The sequence below is a fragment of the Alligator sinensis genome, unplaced genomic scaffold (genome assembly GCF_000455745.1).
Source record: "Alligator sinensis unplaced genomic scaffold, ASM45574v1 scaffold168_1, whole genome shotgun sequence".
Lineage (NCBI taxonomy): Eukaryota > Metazoa > Chordata > Crocodylia > Alligatoridae > Alligator > Alligator sinensis.
The window spans coordinates 256,020-277,292 of NW_005842377.1; the positions used below are offsets into that span (position 1 = coordinate 256,020).

General features: G+C 43.6%; 1 protein-coding gene across 1 annotated transcript in view; it reads right to left on the bottom strand.

The window, feature by feature from the left end:
- Window positions 1-21,273, bottom strand: part of DLGAP1 (DLG associated protein 1) — a 719,594-nt gene that overhangs the window by 184,421 nt on the left and 513,900 nt on the right. The window contains exon 6 of the mRNA XM_025210860.1: window positions 19,156-19,370. Within this exon, the coding sequence (XP_025066645.1) occupies window positions 19,156-19,370 (215 nt within the window). The remainder of the gene's footprint in view (window positions 1-19,155; window positions 19,371-21,273) is intronic.

The following is a 21,273-nucleotide window of genomic DNA, read 5'->3' on the forward strand; positions in this document are numbered from 1 at the left end:
GGTCCAGACCCCCACGGGGAGGGGGCTGCCAGCACTGCTAACCCAGTGATTGCTGCTGCTGCTCAGGGTGCAGACTGGTTGTTATATCATAAGCCTGTGCAAGTTAACATTTCCTACTGGGCTGGAGATAATAAAGTAGGGGTGGGCAATTATTTGGGCCCACTGACCACCTAGGGAGTTTTGGGAAGCTGTCATGGGCTAGGTCCAAAGGCCCCCCAGCTCACCAAACCTCTCTATATGGGACGGGGCAGTGGGTAGGCAAGGAACTGGCATGGGAGTGGGTGTGGGCAGCAGCTTCAGCAAGGGCAGCTAAGCCAGGGATCCTGCTACTACCAGCACTGCCTCTAAGCCGCCTTCTACCCCAAGAAGGGGCTCGGGCAGATGCCAAAATATCTAGTGGGAACCTGCAGGCTGTGTCCACAGCTGACGCTGGTGCCTGCCTGGTGCTGCTTCCAGTGAGTAGGTTGGTAGCTCATGTAAATTGCAGGGACATGTTGTAGGTGTGGGATGGTTTGGGGCGGGGGGAAATAGGAGCACAGAGGGAGACAGAGACAGACAGAGCCGGGGAGGAGCTGCAGGGCAGCTTCAGCACAGGCTCCAGGTGGCTGCAGCCAGAAGGGCCCCAGCAGTGGTGAGCGCACCAGCCACTGGGTCCTGCTTTTTCCCAGCTTCCAACGCCAACTGCCACTACCCACCATGGGGAGGGGGTGGGCAGGGCCACCTCTCTCTCTCTGTCTTCCTCCCCCTCAACCACCATCCAAACTGTCCTGCATCTACCGCATGTCCCTTACACCAGCTCCTGGCCCATGTACCAGAAGCAGCACCAGGCATGTACCAACATCAACACAGCTGGCAGGTTCCTACTGAAGATCGGGCTGTCTGCTTGGCTCTGTAGGTGACACTGCTGCATCACCTCAATCTCCACTAGAAACCTTCTGGTAGTGTCCACGGCTGATGCTGGCATGTGCCTGGCACTCCTTCCAGTGCATGGGCAAGGAACTGGCATAAGCTGCGGACAGGCCCAGGATGTGCTCGCTTGCCTGGCATGACACAGCTGGAGCCACCAGCTCACCACGGGCTGGATCCTATGACTTTGCAGCCACCCTCCAGTGGGCCGGATGCAATCAGTATTTTGTTCACCCCTGTATTAAAGCATAGAGAAGCAGTTATCTGTGTTAGTCTGAAGTCAAGTAAAAGCCAGGTTAGATTTGTACCTTACAGACTAAGGCCTCAAACAGGCATTCAGTTTCTCCTGCGCTCCTAGAAGAAACCATGGGTGTACAGATGTTCAGGCTTTTCTCCAAGGCCAGATACAGTCATTACATTTTTACTGGTATAAGTGATCGGAAACCATTACATACGGATAACAGAACAGAAGTTTGGCATACATAGACTAGTTTAAAAATGGTGGAACCTGGTCTGTGATTTCCTCCCCCGCCAAAGGGCGAATGTGTGTGCTGTTCACTACTGATCTAAACTATGCTGCTTACAGAAAACCACATAACTTAGATCGATTCAGCCTTGGGCTTTTTGAATGTCTGTAACTATCCCTAGAGAAAAAATGGACATTCCAGGGGAAAAATAACCTGGGAATAGCCAGGGAACAACTCCTCGGAGAGTGAATGTCTGTCCATGATATAAGTATATATACTAAGTATATAAGGTGCACATCTGCCCTATCTTCTACTTCATATTAAAGCATGTCCAGAAGTGAAGACACATGTTTGTCTTGTAGGAACTTGGTAATGAAAAACAAAACAAAACAAAGTACAACCCACTATACCTAACTTGTGCTGTTTTACTGTAAAAGGGCTCTAGAGCATCACGATGAACTAATGTTCCACAGCATACATACTTTTATCTGTTCCAAACAGAACATTTCCATGAATAACTAACTTCCCTATTGTTGCCTGTTTGCTCATCTCATTAAACTGGATGTTAAGAGCTCTGCACTGAATTTTGTGTAAGTGCACATCTCTTTTTATGCCTATGAATTTTCTGCATGGCAGGTTTAATACATCAGCTGTACTCCCTTTAGCAAACTGTACCGGAGAACACATGATCACACAGAGGAGGTGAGTGTGGCTGGCAGCCTTCAAGAGCACAGTTTCCAAATGCATATTCAGAAACAGTGTGGGTCAAAAGGCAGGCTGAATATTTTCATTACTACTCAACAACAGGCTGTCAGCAATGAGGTCTTGATAAGGATATTTCAGAAAGGACAAGTATGGAGCATGATGCTGGACATCTTAAATAGCCTATAATACCATAGGAATGTGAGCAGAGCTCCTAACAAACAAAGATAATTTTCCACAAAAAATATGTTTGGTGCTGTAACATCCCTAACACAGAAAGACTTGAATGCTAGATACTGAGGAAATGCTTGTCTTTGTCCAATTCATTACTGTGAAATCTCTTAAAGTCTATTTTGAACTCTAAACAGAGGATGATATAATTATTAGAGCTTTGAAATAATTTCCTAACTCTCTATATATGCATTAACTAAATATAAATTAAATATATGCATTAATAAATTGAGAAAAACAGAAACCCTAAGAAGTCTTTGCTCCATTATTTTCTAATTTCCATTCTTGATCATTACAAATACTTTTTCACGTGCTTAAATTTTTGCACAAGTCCTGTTGAATAAATTTAAACAAGTGTACAAGAGTTTTCAAGATCCAGGTCTTAAGTGTTAGCGCTAGGGAAGACAAAGAGAGGCTTGTTTTTCTATTTCCTGCTATGCTGCTCCTAAATCTAGAATCTCCTCTGACCTGTGGATGAGAAGGATGGGGATCAGAGTGTCTACAGTGTCACAAATCCCCAAGAGAAAAAAGGTGAAAGCATCCTCAAATACTGACATGTCTGAAGGGTGAGATTTGTGAAGTGTTACATGGCAAACTGGAGAATCCCAGGCTCTTGTCTCTGTTCTTCTAAGCAATTTGGAAAGTAAACAGAAAATAAAGAGTAGCCAACATCGCTCTTCCTCAAAGCATCACTTTTGGTAAGCCAGATTCCAGCACTATTTTCATGGAAAAAAGGTCTTAATTAAGCAGAAGTTGTCCAGCATTTCAATAGTAGTTTCAATAACACTTTTGGAAAAAAATATGAAACATATTCAAGAATATTTTAAAAAACTGGGTCTGTATGAAGTCTTAGGAAAAAATAACTTTTTTATTAAAACATTTTTAAAAATCAACCAACTCCACAGCAAACTTGTCTTAAGTTAATGAATAAAAGCAACATGGTTGTATTTTCACAGATGTGACAAAAATGGCAGTGGATTGTGAAGGTCTTCAGTGAAAAAAAAAGGTGTTTTAGAGTGATTGGTCTCTAAAAACATACTTGTGACAAGCCACTTTAGTTTTACTATGAAATAAAATAGACAAGGTGAAGTATGGATGGGGGCAGGAATAACTTCCCCCAAATCCCTTGCAATAAATTCTAAAAGTCTCTTATAGTCATGTAGGATACTATGGAGAGTTAACTATTGAACATTAGTTATTTTGCTGCAAAAATTCCATGCCTCTGTGCCAATGAAGAGAAAGCCAAGAAGTAAAGTTACTCTGGGGAGCAGTACTCCCAACATTCCTATTAGTAACATTGAGTAGTTGATGCTTTACATCTGTCAGTGGGAAGTCAAAGTTGTTAGACTCCTATTGCCAGGGCTGGCTCATTCAAAGCTCCCACAATAAATCAATATCTTCTATTCCTTAAATATCATACTATATATAAAACTGATGAGAACTGCCATCAAGAAAACACTGGCTAGAGAGCTGATTTCAGCACCTTGATTTTTTTTTAAATGTCTTGCCTTCAAATTATATTTTGCTCTTCTGACTTAAATTATCCACTGACCTTAATTGAGCTATCTCTAAGTCTGAAAAATGAGAAAGCTTACAATCAGGTCCATCTCTAGCTTCCAGAGAAGAGGTGTTTGCCATAAGTAAGAAAGTAGTAAGGGAGGTAAATGGTTAATAATAGACTGCTATGCCAGTGATTGAGGGCTGGGAAAGTGATTGCTTAGATCAGCAATAAATCAAGATCACTATTTCTTTGGCTGTGTGCCTGGCCTCTCTGGGAGGCCACTAGTCTTTCATGGTAGGACCAAAGAACCTTAAAGAAAATACAAAAAATTGTCTTTCCTTCCCTGTCCCTCTCATTTGCTAATGATTTGACAAATACTGAAACCTAGCGTAAAATATTAGTAATACTGAACACTCAGCAGAATATTCCTCTTGTATTGAGCTGTACTGATAAGCACCTGACAAAGCAGCAAATTAACAGCTTGCCCTTTACAGGCATGTCCACACATGCAGGCACATGCGCTTGCAGCTGCTCAAATAGGAACAGCACAAATTTGAGCCAGGGATTTTTGCCTCAGCACACGTGCCTGGACATTGTACTTTGGTGTGGGGCAAGTTATGCCACTTGGGGCAAAATAACCCTGCCTAGCTCCTCCCAGATCTGCAGCCAGGGGGAGCTAGAGCCTGGGGCCAGCACCTGTGCTGTATAAAAACCTGCCCTGTGCTGGCCCCAGCAGTATAAAAACCTGCCCTGGTGAGCAGCTAAGGGACACTTGCCCTCAGGAGCTTCTTGGTCCTGATGCACATGACACTCAAGTGCACCAGGCTGCAGCCCCTCCACCTCCACCTCCTCTTGAGGTTCTGGTGGAATTTCACGACCCACCTTTTTATTTTTGGGCACCCTATCTGCGGCCCCACCAAGTCCCAGGACCAGGTCAACCTCCTCTTGGCCCTTGCCAAGTGAGCCCTGTATTTGACCAGGAAGGAGGTTCTGGCAGGGAAGGTGCCTGGAGACTGTGGGGCCACTTTCCTTTCACTTGCCTGTGCACATTTCCAGGCAAAGCACCAGTGGGTGGCATCCACTGGCTCCTTGGGTGCCTTTGAGGACCAGTGGCACCCAGGGGGTTCTGCTCGGTGTCCCCCTCAGGCGCACTCAGTTTTATGTTTTGACCCTTTGACCCTCACATCACTCCTGTCCTGTTTTTTGCCTTTGTTGTCCCAAGTATTTTGTTGTAGCATTCACCCATTAGCCCCCAGACAATAGGGGCTACTAGTTAGCCAGGTGGGCCTTAAGGCCATGGTATTTGAATGTTAGAAATAGATAGGAGCTTCTGAGGCCCACCCAGTTGGTATCTGGGGACACTACCTCTTAAGCCAGCTGGACTGCTGAAGCAGCCCTGACCTGGAGTGGCCCCTGTCCCCTCGACCTACTGCAGCAGTCTGGCAGTGGGGGCTGCTGCTGGGCTGTGACCTGCTGCCACCTCCAACAGCACCTGCCCCCTTGAACCTGAGGCCCCATGGTTGTACACCTGCCAGATCCAGATGGGGTGCCCCTGCTCTGCCATCTGGGCAGCTATTGCCTAGAATTTGTGCTCCTTGTGGTGGCCTGCTTTGAACTGTTGAAGCATGTCTTCTTGGCTCCAAATGGCCAAGAGGTCAGTCACCTCATCTGCCCTCCAGCTGGGTCCCCAGTGCTGGCCCATGACAGGCTCCTCTGCCCGGTTCTCACCACTTGTCTCACCAGCAGAGATCCTTGTGTTCCCTGTTTAAAAATTGCAAATTCTCTTATAAGAAACCCAAATTCTCTCATTACAACAGTGTTCTTTTGCTATTAAAAGAAATGCCACTATATATAGAGAGATCAGTTGGGCAATGTTTTATCGATATATTTACAGGTTTAAAACAATTTGGAAGCCGATCAATGCCTCTATAATTATAATAAAATAAATTCTAAATATCTACACACTTTGGCATTTACATTTGGCCTTTTTGTCATAGAAAAACCAGAGCTGCCCCTACCCCCTTCGCTCATCAGGATGTGTAGTGCTGAGAAGCACTGTCCCTGCCCTGCCCCTGCCGTTGTCCCTCATTCTCAACCCACAGCCTGCTTCCTGCCCCAGTATCCTTACTCCTGGCACACAGGGTGAGGTGTGGGTGAGAAGGTTGTGGGGGTGGCTTGGGGGTGTGGGGTTTGTGGGTGGATTGTGGGACAGGGGGCTGTGGGTGTGCAGGAGTTGTGTGTAGGGGGCTTGCTCGGGAGGGGTGGGTCCCATACCCCACGCAGGGCACAGCCCTCTTGCACACTTCATGGACTGTCCCCCGTCCCACAAGGGCCCCAGCCTCCCCCCCTCACAGGGCCCAACCCCACCTTGGAGGGGCTACATTCCCCCCCACAGGGCCCGCAGCTCATCCGCAGCATCAGCAGCCATCAGGGCACTTGGGGCCTCCTGGCACAGCCCTCCCCATGTGACATGGGGCAATGCGGCTTGGCCCCAGCCACCTGGCGCTGCCTGTGCCATATCATGTGGGCCTGGCCCAGCTTGGCGCCATGAGCTTTCAGGCAGCTTCGGGCCACTCGGGCTGTCACCCGGGGCCCTGTGCTGCTCACAGGGACTGCCTGTTGCACTGGGCTGGGTCCTGTGTGCATGGAACCGGCTCAGGGGAGGCCTGTGGATGCAGGACCCAGCCCGGTGTGACAGGCGGTTCCTACGAGCAGCGTAGGGCCTTGGGTAACAGCCTGCAGCTGCCTGAAAGATCACAGCCCTGCACGATTTGCCACAAGCAGCACCAGGTGCCAGGTGGCCAGGGCTGAGCTGTGCTGGCCCACACTGCAGGGAAGCTTTGCCAGGATGGCTCCAAGTGCCCTGATGGGCTGCTGCTGGGGGGGAGGGGGGCAGGGGCTGTGGGCCATGCAGAGGGCAAGGGGGGGACCCACCCCTCCTGCCCCCCACACCCACAGTTCCCCACACCCCCATAGCCCCCCAGCTCCAGTCTCCCCCACCCCCAGTCACTTACCTCTGATGGAGCCATAGTCCTTGCAGCCTGCACCAGGTCCAGGCTGCCCTGCACATGGAAGCAGCATGCTTCAGCACCAGGGCAAGGGGCAGCCAAAGGGGCAGCCTTTGGAGGACCCCAGTCTCCAGTTGCCTTATGGCATGGTCGTGGACCATGTCCTGCCCACTATCTTTCTGTGAGTTGTTTTGATACCTGGATATGCAGGTATTAAATTTTGAGCCCCCGCTGCAAATATGCAGTGCGGGGAACATTTTTTTGTTTCCAGCGTGCCTCTTGCCGTATCTCAAACTGCCTTGAGATGCGGCAAGAGGCATGTGAGGGCTCATTTGGATGCACCCTACAGGCCTAAATATATACAAAGTGCAGATAGAACTCCTTGCTCCTTGAATTCTAATTCTCCCCTCATTTTGGGTGAAATCCCAGCCATTGAAGTTAATGGGAAACTATTATTATTTCAGTGTGGTGGGTATGTAATACTTAATGTCTGAAAATGTGTTGTTTGCTTTAGACCTGAGAAGCTTGTCCAGAGAGAGTTTCAAATAGACCTGAAGAATATAGAAGTATGAAACCCATTAAAAAATCATGGGACTTCTTCTTCCCTAAGTGTTTTTGAAAATCTCTCCCTCTATGTTGAAAGGCATGGTTGTCCTTCAGAATGCAGTGCAGTATAGAGACCTGAAATAGCTTTAAGTGAGCTAACAGTAGCTCAGAGCAGGTTAACTTACACTGGTCCTCAGCAGGGTAAAATAGCCCACTGGGATCCATGCTGTTGCAGGTAGACTTCTTCTGGTACCTAAATTATGTTACTGTCCAAAGCTATATTTGGTACCCCTTTACTACATGGCAGTCTGAAGTAAAAACATTCTCTAAGAGACCATTTCACTAGAGCTGACCAAAAGAGTGAGCTTACTTTAGTGGTCCCACTGTTTGCAGGAAGATGTTTCCCATGCACCAGCTACTAATAATTTCAAACAAAGAGAGTATAACATAATATTTGTGTGTACAGATTACCCCAGTATAGAAAAAAAGTTTGATGTATAGAAATGATAACATTCATGTTCTTACTGGCAAGAACTGAGAGGCCTGAGGATGGGTGCTGTGATACCCCAAAACTTGCTTATGTCTATACCAACAATTTGATTGGTCAAATAAAAGATAACATCCACAAGAATTCTTGTCTTTTGCATATCTCCTGGACCATCCTGGCAACAACATTACTTCAGTACTACCATGTTCTTACTGTACTCTTTTTCTCCTTTTGTACACAATACAATTGAAACACAACTCTAGGTATCAAAGTCCTTGTGACGATAGATATCTTTTTGTCACTGTTTTCCATTTTTCAGCTTTTCATTGAGCAGCAGCCTAAGCATCAAAATACATTTCACATGCTAATTCAAATAATCCTACTGCAATTGCATCACAATGATGTGAATGCACCATATTCCTTACCTTTGTGTGTGTGTCTCTGTGTGTACGTGTCTGCCCTTGCCACACCCTTCTTTCCCTCCCAATTAACAGCTGCTGCAAACTCCGTGAGGGTATTTTAGGCAGACTCTTCTGCTATTACTGCACAACATCAGGGTCCTCTCTAACTGAAGTGGCTTTTTCAGCTTATAAAAGTAAGGGTATTTAGTTCAATTGTAATAAGGCAGGGATCGATGAACACAAAAGGTTCGGTTCCTTCTTATAGTTTAATGCATCCTAAATTTGAACACAACCTATATCATTATGTAAATGTCACCAAGTTTCAGGACAAAGCTCGTGCTCTGGAGGCCATCCCCAAAATATGGGTGGTAGAGAAATACAGTCAAACTCTCCTCCATGCCCTATGGATAAGCTTCTAAAGCAAAGAGGTCTCAATGAGAAAAGACCATGCCACCAGAAACCATGTTCTATTACTTATCCAAAGCCCTTGCAAGGTGTGATTTGCAAGATAAACTGTTATAATTTGGTTCCCTGGGGATACACCATGCAGCAACCTTTGTATAGTTGGTAAGAAATCTGAATTTGTAATCTGGAATCAGGTTAATCTATGCTTTAATCTTTACTTGTCACTGCCATTTCAATATGTCAGACTGCACTCTTTCTCTCCATTAATTTAGTATTTTCACTTGCTGTGTTTGGATTGATCCTCATAAGAAAGAGCACAGAGATTTGCAATCTCATCTCATCTTCTTCTGAGATTGTAGCCTAAATCAGACTCCCATACAAAATATCTTAGATAAGAAAATAATATATATTGATAAATATATATATTTTGATACACAAGATAAGGCTGAGAGGGGATCTGGTGGTTGTCTATAAACTGGCCAAGGGAGACCAGCAGGCAATGGGAGAGTCTTTGTTCCCCCAAGCACTGCAGGGAGTAGCAAGGAATAACGACCATAAATTGACTGAGAGTAGATTCAGGCTAGATATCAGGAGGCACTACTTCACAGCCAGGGCGGCTAGGATCTGGAACCAACTTCCAAGGGAAGTGGTGCTCACTCCTACCCTGGGGGTCTTCAAAAGGAGGCTAGATAGACACATTGCTGGGGTCACTTGCCCCCAGCATTCTTTCCTGCCCATGGCAGGGGGCCGGACTTGATGATCTGCTCAGGTCCCTTCCGACCCTACCAACTATAAAACTATGAAATTATGATACACTGGTTCCTGGGTGACTGTGATTAGCACAAGGAAATGTAATAATAGTTTATTCTATTTTATAACATACTCATAGATCTGGAAGTGGGAGGTCACAGAAAGAGTTCTATGAAGTAAGTTACGTAAAATAATTCTGCAGGTTGTATATCCTATCTAATACTTCCACACTAATGGTCATTGATGTGAATTATTCTGAAATGTACAAGGCAGTAATGAATGGAATGTATACAACTGGAGGAAAAATAGCTGATTCATAGAATGATATTTTGAAAAAAATATACATTTGTTAGATTGAATGTCCGTTCTCATCTCTTTGTAAGGGCTATTTTTTCAAGATGTGGGAAAACACCAGAAAATACGTAAGTATCAAAATCTCAAGAGAGAGAAATGTACTGCTGATCAAGATGATAGACTTTTTCCCCACAAAATTGTTATCCTTAGTTCAGCAGTTTTGGTTATATATTAACTAGAATTTTGAGTAAATGGCCTAAAAATGAGTCTCAAAGGATTAATGAATGATTTTATAAATAGACTAAGAAAAATCCAAAAGCTTCAGTAGCCCCTAGGCTCCTGAACTAGTAAGTATGTTGCACTAAGCGAGTCCAGTCAGATTACTGTAACTGTCTATTGGCTCAAACAAGGCATAGGTAATAAAGACTGTCTTTCACCTTATACTTTTATACTGTTTTTCTTAGCACAACTAAAAGAATTTAAAGGAACTGCACATTGTAAAGGGTATGATCAGGACAGCTTCGAGGGAATTTCAGTTTCCTATTTAGCGCACATCTTTTAAAGGTCAGATTAACATGTCCTGTTTCTCTCTCTAATAATACAAGATAAACTTTTTGTCACTTTTCAGTAAGGGACAGAAAAATGACACTTCTTCAGCTGGGGCAGATTTGCTAGATCAACTAAAAACCAAGGGGATACTGCCAGCAAGGAAAAAAAAAAAGCTTCTCACTCCCTGGTAGGATAATGGGAGTGTAGCAGCAGAGGTGTGGATTCCAAGATCACAGCAAGCTGTGCTCTATTCAAAATGTTACCCAGAGCATATGAAACATGTTCTGTAACCACATGGAAATGATGGCATGGGAGGAAGATTGTAGGAGGGAGATTGTAAGGTATAAGAAGAAAAAAATTCAGTAAAAAAAAAACGAAATATTTTGCATTACATAAAGTGGATATGACACAGTTGTGCTTTTAAAAATTTACTACTTACATAAAAAGAAACACTGATAATGAAAACCTTTTCTTGGAAAAGAAGTAGTGAGAGAAATGGTAGGTATGTGGGTGGGAGAGCGTGGGTTGTGGGACCAACATGAGGCGAAATGTATTTGGAAAGAATAATATCCCACACAATGAAAAAAGTGAAAGCAAATGGGGAGATGTTTTTAAATTAACAAGCTCATTTTTCTCCCAGAGATAAAGTTGAAGTTGAGTAGATGTCACATAAGAGATCATATGGAGAAAGCAAAGGATCCATGAAACCTTATGCACCCGCCTGGCCTTGTGTAGATGCACCCTGGCCACCTTGGAGCATGTGCCCGGGGTCTGCCGCAGAGACTGTTTTTGTGGTCTCAATATCAGGTCACGTTTTCCCTGAGGGAAGCCCCGACACTTGCCTTCCACGACCTAGATCTTCCATTCAGTTGTGGGGCTCCCTCCAATTGCTCTCTGTGGGTCAGGTGTCACTCCTAATCAGTGCTCTTGGGGCTATACCCCTCCCCCCCCGCACCCCAACCATGTGTCAGCCTCTTAGGGCAACCAAACAATGGTCAGTTGGCTTGCTCTCCTGGTGTTGCCTCCTGTGTCCTCTCCATTCATCCTGTTTCTGGTCTTCCTTGCTTTGCCCCAGTGCCCTCAGGATGGTGGGCTGTCCTTGATAGTGTGCTGGATCTTCTTCTCTGAGTCGAGATCCCCGGCAGGGCCCCAGTTCGCTCTGCCCTTTGAGGAGTGCCTGCAGCCACTTCTGCCAGCCCTGGGACCCAGGGAAAAAATTAAGAAAAGAAACAATAAACTGAAACTCTGGGGAAGGGTCTCAGCTCACCCCACTCACGCTTCTGGCATCTGTGGACTCTCTCGTCCCTCAACGTCTTCCTCCGGCTTCCTCGCCATCCGGGGTTACATTCCCTTAATTACTGTCAGACCCTTCCGATAGGTCCCTCCTCGGCCTCTCTTGCTTCTGGCCGGGCAGTCCTTGCTCAGATCAGGGGACAGCTTCACAGCCTGTTCTCTACAGCATTCCCTCAGCTGCTTCCTGGCCGCCGGCTTTTATCTCTGCCGGACGGTGTTCATGGATGATGTCATCTCCCCGCACCAGTTTCAGCTGCAGATAAAAGCAGCTGATGAACCATGTGGGTGTTCTGTTTCACTGTGGCTTGTCCGGCCCCGCTGCTTCTGAAAAAGGTAAGTTTGCCCTGTCTTCAGGGCTTTTCTTTTTGTTGTGGTGGCAGGTTTCATAGTTTCAGGGTCGGAAGGGACCTAATAGATCTTCTAGCCCGACCCCCCGCCAGGGCGGGAGAACAACCCGAGAAAAAAAAAAACGAAAAAAAAAAAACCACTCACCCTAAAAACAAAAACGGGACTGAAATGAGTCCAGCCAGGTAAGTATCCAGCCTCTTCTTGAAGATCCCCAGGGTAGGGGCCAGCACCACCTCCCTTGGAAGTTGGTTCCAGGTCCTAGCCGCCCTGACTGTGAAGTAGTTTTTTCGGATGTCCAATCTGTACCTCCTCTCCATCAACTTGTGCCCATTATTCCTTGTTATGCCAGCAGGGGCTAGGGGAAACAGCGTCTCCCCCAAACCCTTCTGGTTCCCCCTAGTGAGTTTATAGACGGTCACCAGGTCCCCCCTCAGCCTTCTCTTGTGGAGGCTGAATAGGTTCAAGTCCCGCAGTCTCTCACTGTAGGGTCTGCCCTGTTGTCCCCGGATCATGCGGGTGGCCCTCCTCTGGACCCTCTCCATGTTGTCCACATCCCTCCTGAAATGGGGCGCACAGAACTGGACACAATACTCCAGCTGCGGCCTGACCAGCATCGCATAGAGGGGGAGGATCACCTCCCTGGCTCTACTCGAGATGCACCTGTGGATGCACGACAAGGTCCGGTTAGCCCTGCCAACCATGACCTCGCATTGTCGGCCCATGTTCATCTTGGAGTCAATAATGACACCAAGATCCCTTTCTTGGTTGTTTCTGCCTTGAGCCCTGCCATGGAAGGGGTCTCCTGCCTCTTTTCCTTCATCCCCCTGGGACACCTTACTACTACAGTTTTGTCATAACACTACAGTTCCTTCTTCACAGTCAGAAAATAAAGGACGGAGAACTAGAGAAAGGTTCAGCTTTTGGATATAGATTAGGATCTGATCCAAAGCTCTCTAATAATATCAATAGAAAATACCATGCTGACTTGAATGGATTTTGGATCAGCTGCATAGAACTCTGATTTACATACAAATTTAGGCTATATCAGTGGTAACCAATGGAATTAACTTGTTTTCACTATGTGAAAATGAGTTAGGGACTTAAGTCCAGTCTTTGGCAAATGTTCACAAAACTCACATCATCAGAACTATAGATTTGCATGGTAGATCAACCAGAGAGGCCTAGGAATGAATAGATATGGAAACAAAATAATTTAGTGGTTTCCTGTAGGGCAACATTGAGTCACATTAGTGAGTCAATGTGAAGAAGCTTGTATTGTGATTTGCTGAGCCTGACTGTGCTCATTATGTATATAAACAGGAGATTTTGCTTCCTTGAGAGATGACCTGGACATTTTTCACAAAAATATACAAAAAGAAGTGTTTTTATATATATGATAGATTTATGTTTCATATACTAGGGTCTTAAAAACAAATGTTTTCTAACAGATGTGGTCTAATCTCAGACAAAATTTCAACCAGTACCATGAGGGAAAATTTCTACTTAATTTTATTTCCTTTTGAAAAGTAGGAGACAAAGAAAAAATGCTATATTTCCCCACATACAACATGCTCCAGAATAAGACATGCACCTTGTTTTTGAAATGCAGAATGAAGAAAAATAAGATCTTTCCTCATAGTCAGTAAATGAGTAACAGCAGTTAGGGAGCTAAGTCTGCTCACTGTTCTGTTCCCTGTGGATCTTGAACAGCGTTGTTTGTCTTTTAACCCAGCAGAAACTTAAGCAGTGGAAACTGATGTTACCATATTTCCTAGCTTATAATGTACACCCCGATTTCCAGTAGCTAATTTTTTGGGGGAAAAAGGTACATGTTTTATATAAGAAAATATGGTATTTACTAAACAATCTTTCCACGTCACAGTTGTTTCCTAGTGTGACATAGGTTTCACTTCAGCAAAGCACCTAAAATTATGCAAATGGAACTTAAAAAATGTGAAAGTTAAAATATGCTCTTAAGAACCCCCCTAAATTGGAGGGATTTTAAAAACTATGGGGGGCCTGTACATAAGCCAGGAGGCTGCTCCAACTCACTATAACTACAGCACATCAGAGCAGACACGATTGAGTCGGCTAAAGCATGGTAATTACCTTGCTCCAACCAGCCTCCGTGTCATGTGTATCAGCATCCGCACACTTCAAAATGGTGGCAGCGGCACTTTAACTAAAGCTCGTTTGATAAGCTTTAGATAATGTGCCCCCCATCACCGTTTTGATGCATGGGGACACTGATACACAAGATGCTCTGGACTCTTTAATTAGAGTGGCACCTGGAGCTGCTTCAATTAAAGCACCCTGCCCAGACCCCTGGAGTATGTGTAAAAATGCCCTATGTGCCTAAAAGTGCTTTGCTGAGTAAGAGCCAAAGTGATAAAGGAGTTGCTCCTTCCTTTCTTGCCTGTGGCTGTTGCATATATTTTTTCTACTTGGCACCTTGCTGTAACTAAAACCGTTTCTGGACCTTATTTTTAGGTACTTATTTTTTCATTTTTAATTAGTTTAAATTATTTTCCTAACTTCACCTACTGTCATCACAAATCATCATATGTTCAAGAGCTAGCATTTTAGATCCTCCCACCAAACAGCAATGGTCATAGAAGTGATGTGGAACCCAAGATATCTATATTCCGGGGCCTCCAGCAGCAGAATTCCACCCAGGTTGAGCGGGTACTCCAGAATAAAGAGAATCTCAGGAAAAAACCTCATTACTGTCAGAACAGTAGGAGAGCAGAACAGACTGTTCAGAGAAATTGTGGAATCCCCTTCATGGGAGATTTCCCATAAGAGGAAACCATAGGCATATTTCTGGGATAACATAGGGTTAGGGCATCCTGCATTTGTGCAGTTAGACTTTGAGGTCCCATTCAACCTTATAATTCTAGTTTATGTGTATGGGCTTTGTGGTGGTGAAAGGTGCTTAGATTCACCTCTCTGGTGGGGACCCTATGGGTAACTGGCATTGCCTCCAAAGGTGGGGCCAGATATGACCATTTAGGGTCAGATATGAGAGACTTTTGAGGAATGTGCTGATTCATCCCCTTGAGCAGTTTATACTGAGCCTTCATAAGAACATAAGACATGCCTTTGGGCCAGACCATAGGTCTCTCTAGTTCAGCATCCTGTTTCACAAAGTGGCACAGAGTAGATGCTGGAGGAGAATAAATAGTGCATGTCCAGAATTTTCTGGCTCCTCTCCCACCACAGCTTTCAGCATTTAGATATCTCTGTGCTGAGCAGATTTGTGTGTATTAGTTCCTGAACTGAAAGCAGTATGGCTGTATTAGTGTGGCACTGTGCATACAGCAATAAGCTCTTCAGAGAAGCAGAGCTATTATCCTGCACAGAGCCCTGCTCTAATGTGCCTATGCTGTTTCTGGTTCAGGAGCTAGCATGCCCAGCACGGCATAGCTCAGCAAATAGCTGCTCTGCACTGTGCAGGCATATTCTGAAAGTGTCTGCAGAAACTAAGAGTGTGACATTGGTAACAATGATAAAACACTCTACTCTATGGCCTGTTCCTTAGATGAGGTCTCTGAGCAGTGGAGAGGAGGACAAAGAAGGAGAGAAAATTGATGAAGGAAGTGCAGAAGGAGTCTTCTGTTACTAATCATGGAGACAAAGAAAAAATATTAAAAGCTGTAGTGCTAGGCTACAGTTAAATTATATTTAGGCTAGTTTCTATTTCAGTGAGCACTAATTCACTACTGCAATTGAAATTTTTGCAGAGAACAGACTGAAACAAATGTTGACTTAAATATGAGACAAATAAGAACAAAAATGAAAAATTCTTTTTTGGAGAGCTATATCCGGAGGGGTAAGGCCACATGGTCACATCCCCCCTGTGGATGTGGACAAATGTACAGTAAGCTCGGAGCTTACCCAATTGTCAGCTCAGATCCTGTCCATATGTGCCATGAAATCTGAGGTCACCAGCTGATTATCACAGGCTCTAGCTGCAGCCCCTGCTTTCATGCAGCTCTAGAGTCCAGTGGATGAGTGCTGCCACTGTTCATCCACCTCACCCAGAGGCAGGGGAAAAGAGGGGATGAGCATCCCATGCCAATTCTCCATTCTAGAATCACTTTAATACACTGCTTTCCCAACTCTTGCAATTTTTTTGCAACTCTCATGGGACTTTTTAAAGCCTCAGACCTTGACTTCATAAAATGAAATGAGAATCTCAGCTTCCATTTAAAAATATAGATTTGTATCACATATGAAGAGAGAAGCTTGAAAAAAGTAAATCCTAAATGTTTATGCAAGAAGGAATGAAAAGGACCCCAGTTATATTGTTTTTATAGTCTCAAAAGTCAAGTGTTTAAAATCTCAAAATCTAAAGTCTAACATGGTTTTTTGGGGTCTGATTCATGATTTTTGAATGCTTCAAGTTGGCGCTACCAAAATGCCCTAAGAAAGGTCATAAACTGCATAACTCTTGGATTAGCCACAGGGTGAATCACAAGTGGAACTGTGACTTTGAGTATCAAAATTCATCCAGGGCACATTTTTTATACCTGAAGAAAAATAACGTTGCAGCCCTGAAAAAGGTGCAGGCTACTTTCCTTCAGACTACCTAACTCTGGCATTGAGACAGTCTACTCCCTGCCCTGCTTGTTTCCTGCCCCATGAACAGTATGTGGACTCAAAGAGTGTGTCTACATATTTATTACTGTGCTTTTGCTAGTGTGCATTAAATTTAGTACCTCCATTGTGTGGTACTAGAAAAGGGTGCACTAGCCTATTTTAATGCACATTAGCAAAAACACATGTTTTTTGCGATGCTTTAATGCACATCATAATAGGCTAATGTACATTAAAGTACACGTGTAGATGTGCCCAGTCTTTAATCCTCACATCCACTTCCTTGCCTAGTTGCAGTAGGACTGACTCTCAGTTGATTTGGTTTAAAAAGTAATCATCGGGGGCATTTGTATAAACAGCAAAATGTCCATCAGCACGCAGAAAATGGTGATGGCGTGGTTTTGAACTAAAACACATCAAAGGTGTTTTAGTTCAAAAGTGTACTGCTGCCATTTTCTGTGTGCTGATGTACATTTTACCATTTGTATAAATACATGCAATGCAGCACTGGGCACATCAGCTTGCATGCTCCACAGACTTGATTAATCAAGTCTGCTCCAATGTGCTGGATTTCATTGCACCAGAGCAGACAAAGTTACATATATAAATGCCCCTGAATAGTATGATTAAGCATCAGATGCTAAGAAAACAGACAGACATTGACTGATCAGGTTTAGTGCCGCTAACTCAAGAAATACCAGGGTTTAACCAAGGTATCTGGTGAGGATGATTCATAAACCAGGTAATGATTCATAAACCAGGTTCCATGTATAAATTTGCCATCTGTTTACATGGAGATAGTGAGGTATTTTTATACTATGCTGTTTGTTCTCACTTGTTTCTAGTATTAGTAGTATAACTGTTGTCCATGGAACTACTCACATAGTTATGCTTATAACAAAGCATGTGCTTTAGCACTTCAGGATCTTGCATAAAGATTGAGAAGTAAGAGACTTGCTAGAATTGCTCTACAACCATGCTCTACACCATGTTCATCAGGAGTGCTGTGGCACCCTGGGGTACTGTAAGATCTTTCTAAGGATGCTGTGCAATATGAGCACTGTTTGGTCTGCAACACCTACATGTGACTCACAAGATAGAGATTTCAAATAGGAATCCATAGTTTCAAAAATATTCTGATCTGCTGTGGTCTTTCCAAGTTCTTTGCAGCATCAGAATTACACTATTATATTTTCACAATCAAAAGAATGAATAAAACCAAGAGACAGTATTTTCTGAAAGGGGCCTTTAGTCTAACACATGGGTGCTGAACCCCCAGCCCACAGGCTGGATCTGGCCTATGTAGCCATGTCATCTGGCCCGCAGGACATTTCAAGGGCATAGAAATTTGATGGTGAGAAAATGGTGGCAAAGTCAATTGCTGCATCTCTGCTCCCAAATTTCTAGATTCATGGGAATTCTTGCACGCATGATAACATAGCGCTGTGCATCAGATCACACCAGCATACAGCTGGAGCTGGGCATGTGGGATCAGGTAGGTGTGCAGTTGGATTGAGGTGGTGGGCAGCACACAGCTGAATTAGGCCAGTACATAGCTGGATTAGGCAAGTGGCAGGGCAGCACATGCTTGTATAGGCCAACATATGGTATGTGGCCAGATCCAGGGATGTAGAATGGGGTCCATGGACCAAATATGTATGGAATCCATCCTGTGGACTGACCCTGCACCACTCATTTGGCTTACAGGGCCAGAAGGTTGCGTACTTCTGGTGTAATGAAGTTTGAAAAGCACTGCTTTAAGGTAAGGCCAAAGTAGGCTGACCTGGACATGACTTTACTGCCCCAGGTTAAGAGATATTTAGGATTACATTCTGAATTTGACAAATGCTCCTCCTTCCCTGGACATAATAGTTATTAGAAACACTTTTCACCATCATGATCACAGGGAAATTCAACGAGTGCCTTAGCTACTCCAAATAATTTGCAACTACTCCATTCAACTGGATACACATTATTTAATCCTAACCAAACTAATATCTATTCCATCACCTTCCTCAGTGGTGACTGCATTTTGTAATCTGAGGTTGTGGGCAGATGAACACATACATTGATGTAATTTACATCAGTGTTCCAAAATAAATCAGAATGGAGTAAGGAATGGACAAATATACAGCTAATTCACCTAGCTGGTGACTACTACTGTGCCTTGCACTGTGTGTTGTGGGAGCATCCTGTTTACCTTTAACTCCGGTGTAATGAAAGCAGACAGACAAACCTAAATTGGTATTACCTAGACAGGCAGAGTTTTACCTCTGATTTTTTATGTAGTAAATCTCTAACAGATTGGAGTGAAACCACCAGACTTAGAGCTTGCTTTGTTGGTTTGCTACTGTTTTCCACTAATGCAATGAGGATTAAAGAATATACATAGTTATTTAAATACATTTCTACTTAAGAATAAAAAGAACTTTAAGCATGTGGTCAGTCTCACTGTAATCAACAAACTGATCCTCTTTGCCATTTGAGTCCTAAATATTAGGCAACTGTTCAGGAAAGTACATGCTTAAGTCTATCTGTATTAAAAAAAACATTTAAAAGGAAATCATTGGGATTTAAATGTTTCGTTAACGGGTACCCAGAATCTGAAAAGGGCAGACAAGAACAGAAAACATGGACAGTTCCTTGGTTAATTTTGACTACGTCTTACTTGAGGGTGGTGAGTTCTGTAAGTGATGGCTGGGTAGCCTTGAGATAGCTCTCCCTTCGTGCTGCAATCTTTGGAGATGGCTTTGGGCTGGTGTCTGAGTCCCCACTGTCATCATCTCCCATGGCTTTAATGTAACTACCACTGCGCATTCGCCGGCATGGAATCTCATCATCTTTGCCTCGTGGAGTGTACCCAGTCCATTCATCCTGAGGAACCTATAGAAATAAACAAAATGTACTCATTCACTGTACCTCTCTATTATAGTTTGAGGAGAAACTCCAAAACTATAAAAACAAGCAAAGAAAAATTTAAAGAAAAAATTATAAATTTCCTGTTTCCCCACCCATTCTTTTCACTCACTTTATTGAGAGCAATATGTAAAGCGAATTATTTATATAACACAGTGACCATTATATGCTATGGCTAATGCCAAACTAGGATTGTCAAAAATTGATTTACATGTTGTGAATATTCATGTTGTCCTATTAAGATTACCATTAGGAGTGCATCACTGTGGCATCTGGACCTTTATAAATTGTTAAATGTAACCCCGAACATATGAGAGGCAAGGATTTTTTGGGGGACATTTCTTTTATTGGAACAACTGTATGGTTGGAATAAAATTAGACAATCTTTTGAATGTAAGATTTTTTCATAACCCAACATACAGAACTTTCAATGCAGCATATCATACATTCATAGCTTCTCATATATTATGATAGTGCCTAGATTTTAGTTTATTTACACATTCATAATGAGAAGTCAAGTACTGAATTACCTATTAAATTTAAATTACTCCTCAGCTGCCAACACCTCACTGCAATCACCAACTTGAGCCTGGAAGGTAAATAAACCCTTACAAATGTAACTATTGCCAGTATTTTAATTTTTATGGCACAGTCTAGCAATTTTGCTAAAACCCAACAAAATACTGTGCTAGACAAAGAAAAAAAATATTCCACAATCTTGACCACCAGTTCACCAAAGATTATAATGATTGTTGCTAATTATTATAATTAGCCAGTAAAGCTAATTGTAAACAAAAATGGTGTTCTTTTTCCTTCTTTCATCACTGATGGCTAGAAAATGGTATTTAGAGGTTTGCTTTTGGGAATTGGCTTATAGGTAAAGTAGATATGCATTACAATAATGGTCCAGGGCAACAGCAAGGGTTAACTGATTTCTAAAAAGCCTGTCTGTGAAAAAGTTTCTCCAAGGTCCACTGTGTCTGATACAGGCAAGGAGCAAGCAGACACACAGGCTGGGAATTGAAGCCATGTTACCTATTCCATAACACAAGATAAGGTGGCATCAGGTCACAGTGCCCAACTGCAGGGCCCTTGGGATTTCCAGTTTTGGGGAACAGACCAAATAAGGAGGACACCAGAAAGAACCAAATTAGGATACGCGCATGTGATGGGTTTGTGAAACAAAGGAATATGCTGACAGGATAGAACATGGACAGTATGACAACCACTGAAAGACCAAGCCTCTGACTTCCGGACTGCTGACATCTGACATTCAAGAGAACCTTAGGGTAAAGCTCGTGTAGTGGCCAGACATATCTCCCCTCTAATGACAGCTCTAGGACTGGGAGATATAGAATTGTTTGCATTATTTTTATCTGATATCACTGTGTATCAAAACATTTCCCCTATTATTGAATGGAAAGGTCATGGTCAGTCTGAGGGTTTTGAGTCCTCCTGAAAGAAGGCATCTGGGTCATAAAACCAGTGCCAATAATCACATCCAATCTCAAATCCCAAGACTCTTCCTTTAAATATTTCTAAAATCCATTTCCTCTTCTTTCTCTAATGCCATAATGATATTTAATTACCTAATTAACTTTTGGTCCCCCTCACTACAGAAAGGGTGTGGAAAAACTGAAGAATTTAGTGGAGGGCAATGAAAATGGTTGGGGGGTTGGGCCACATGACTTCTGAGCATAAGGCTGAGGGAACTGGGCTTTTTTAGTCTGCAAAAGAGAAGACTGGGCGCGTCTACATGAGACACGTTACTGCGCATTAGCACAGTTTACTGCACAGTAAGTGCATGCATCTACAAGTGCGTGCACTTACTGAGACATAAAAACCCTTAATATCCCACTTAAATTTCCTA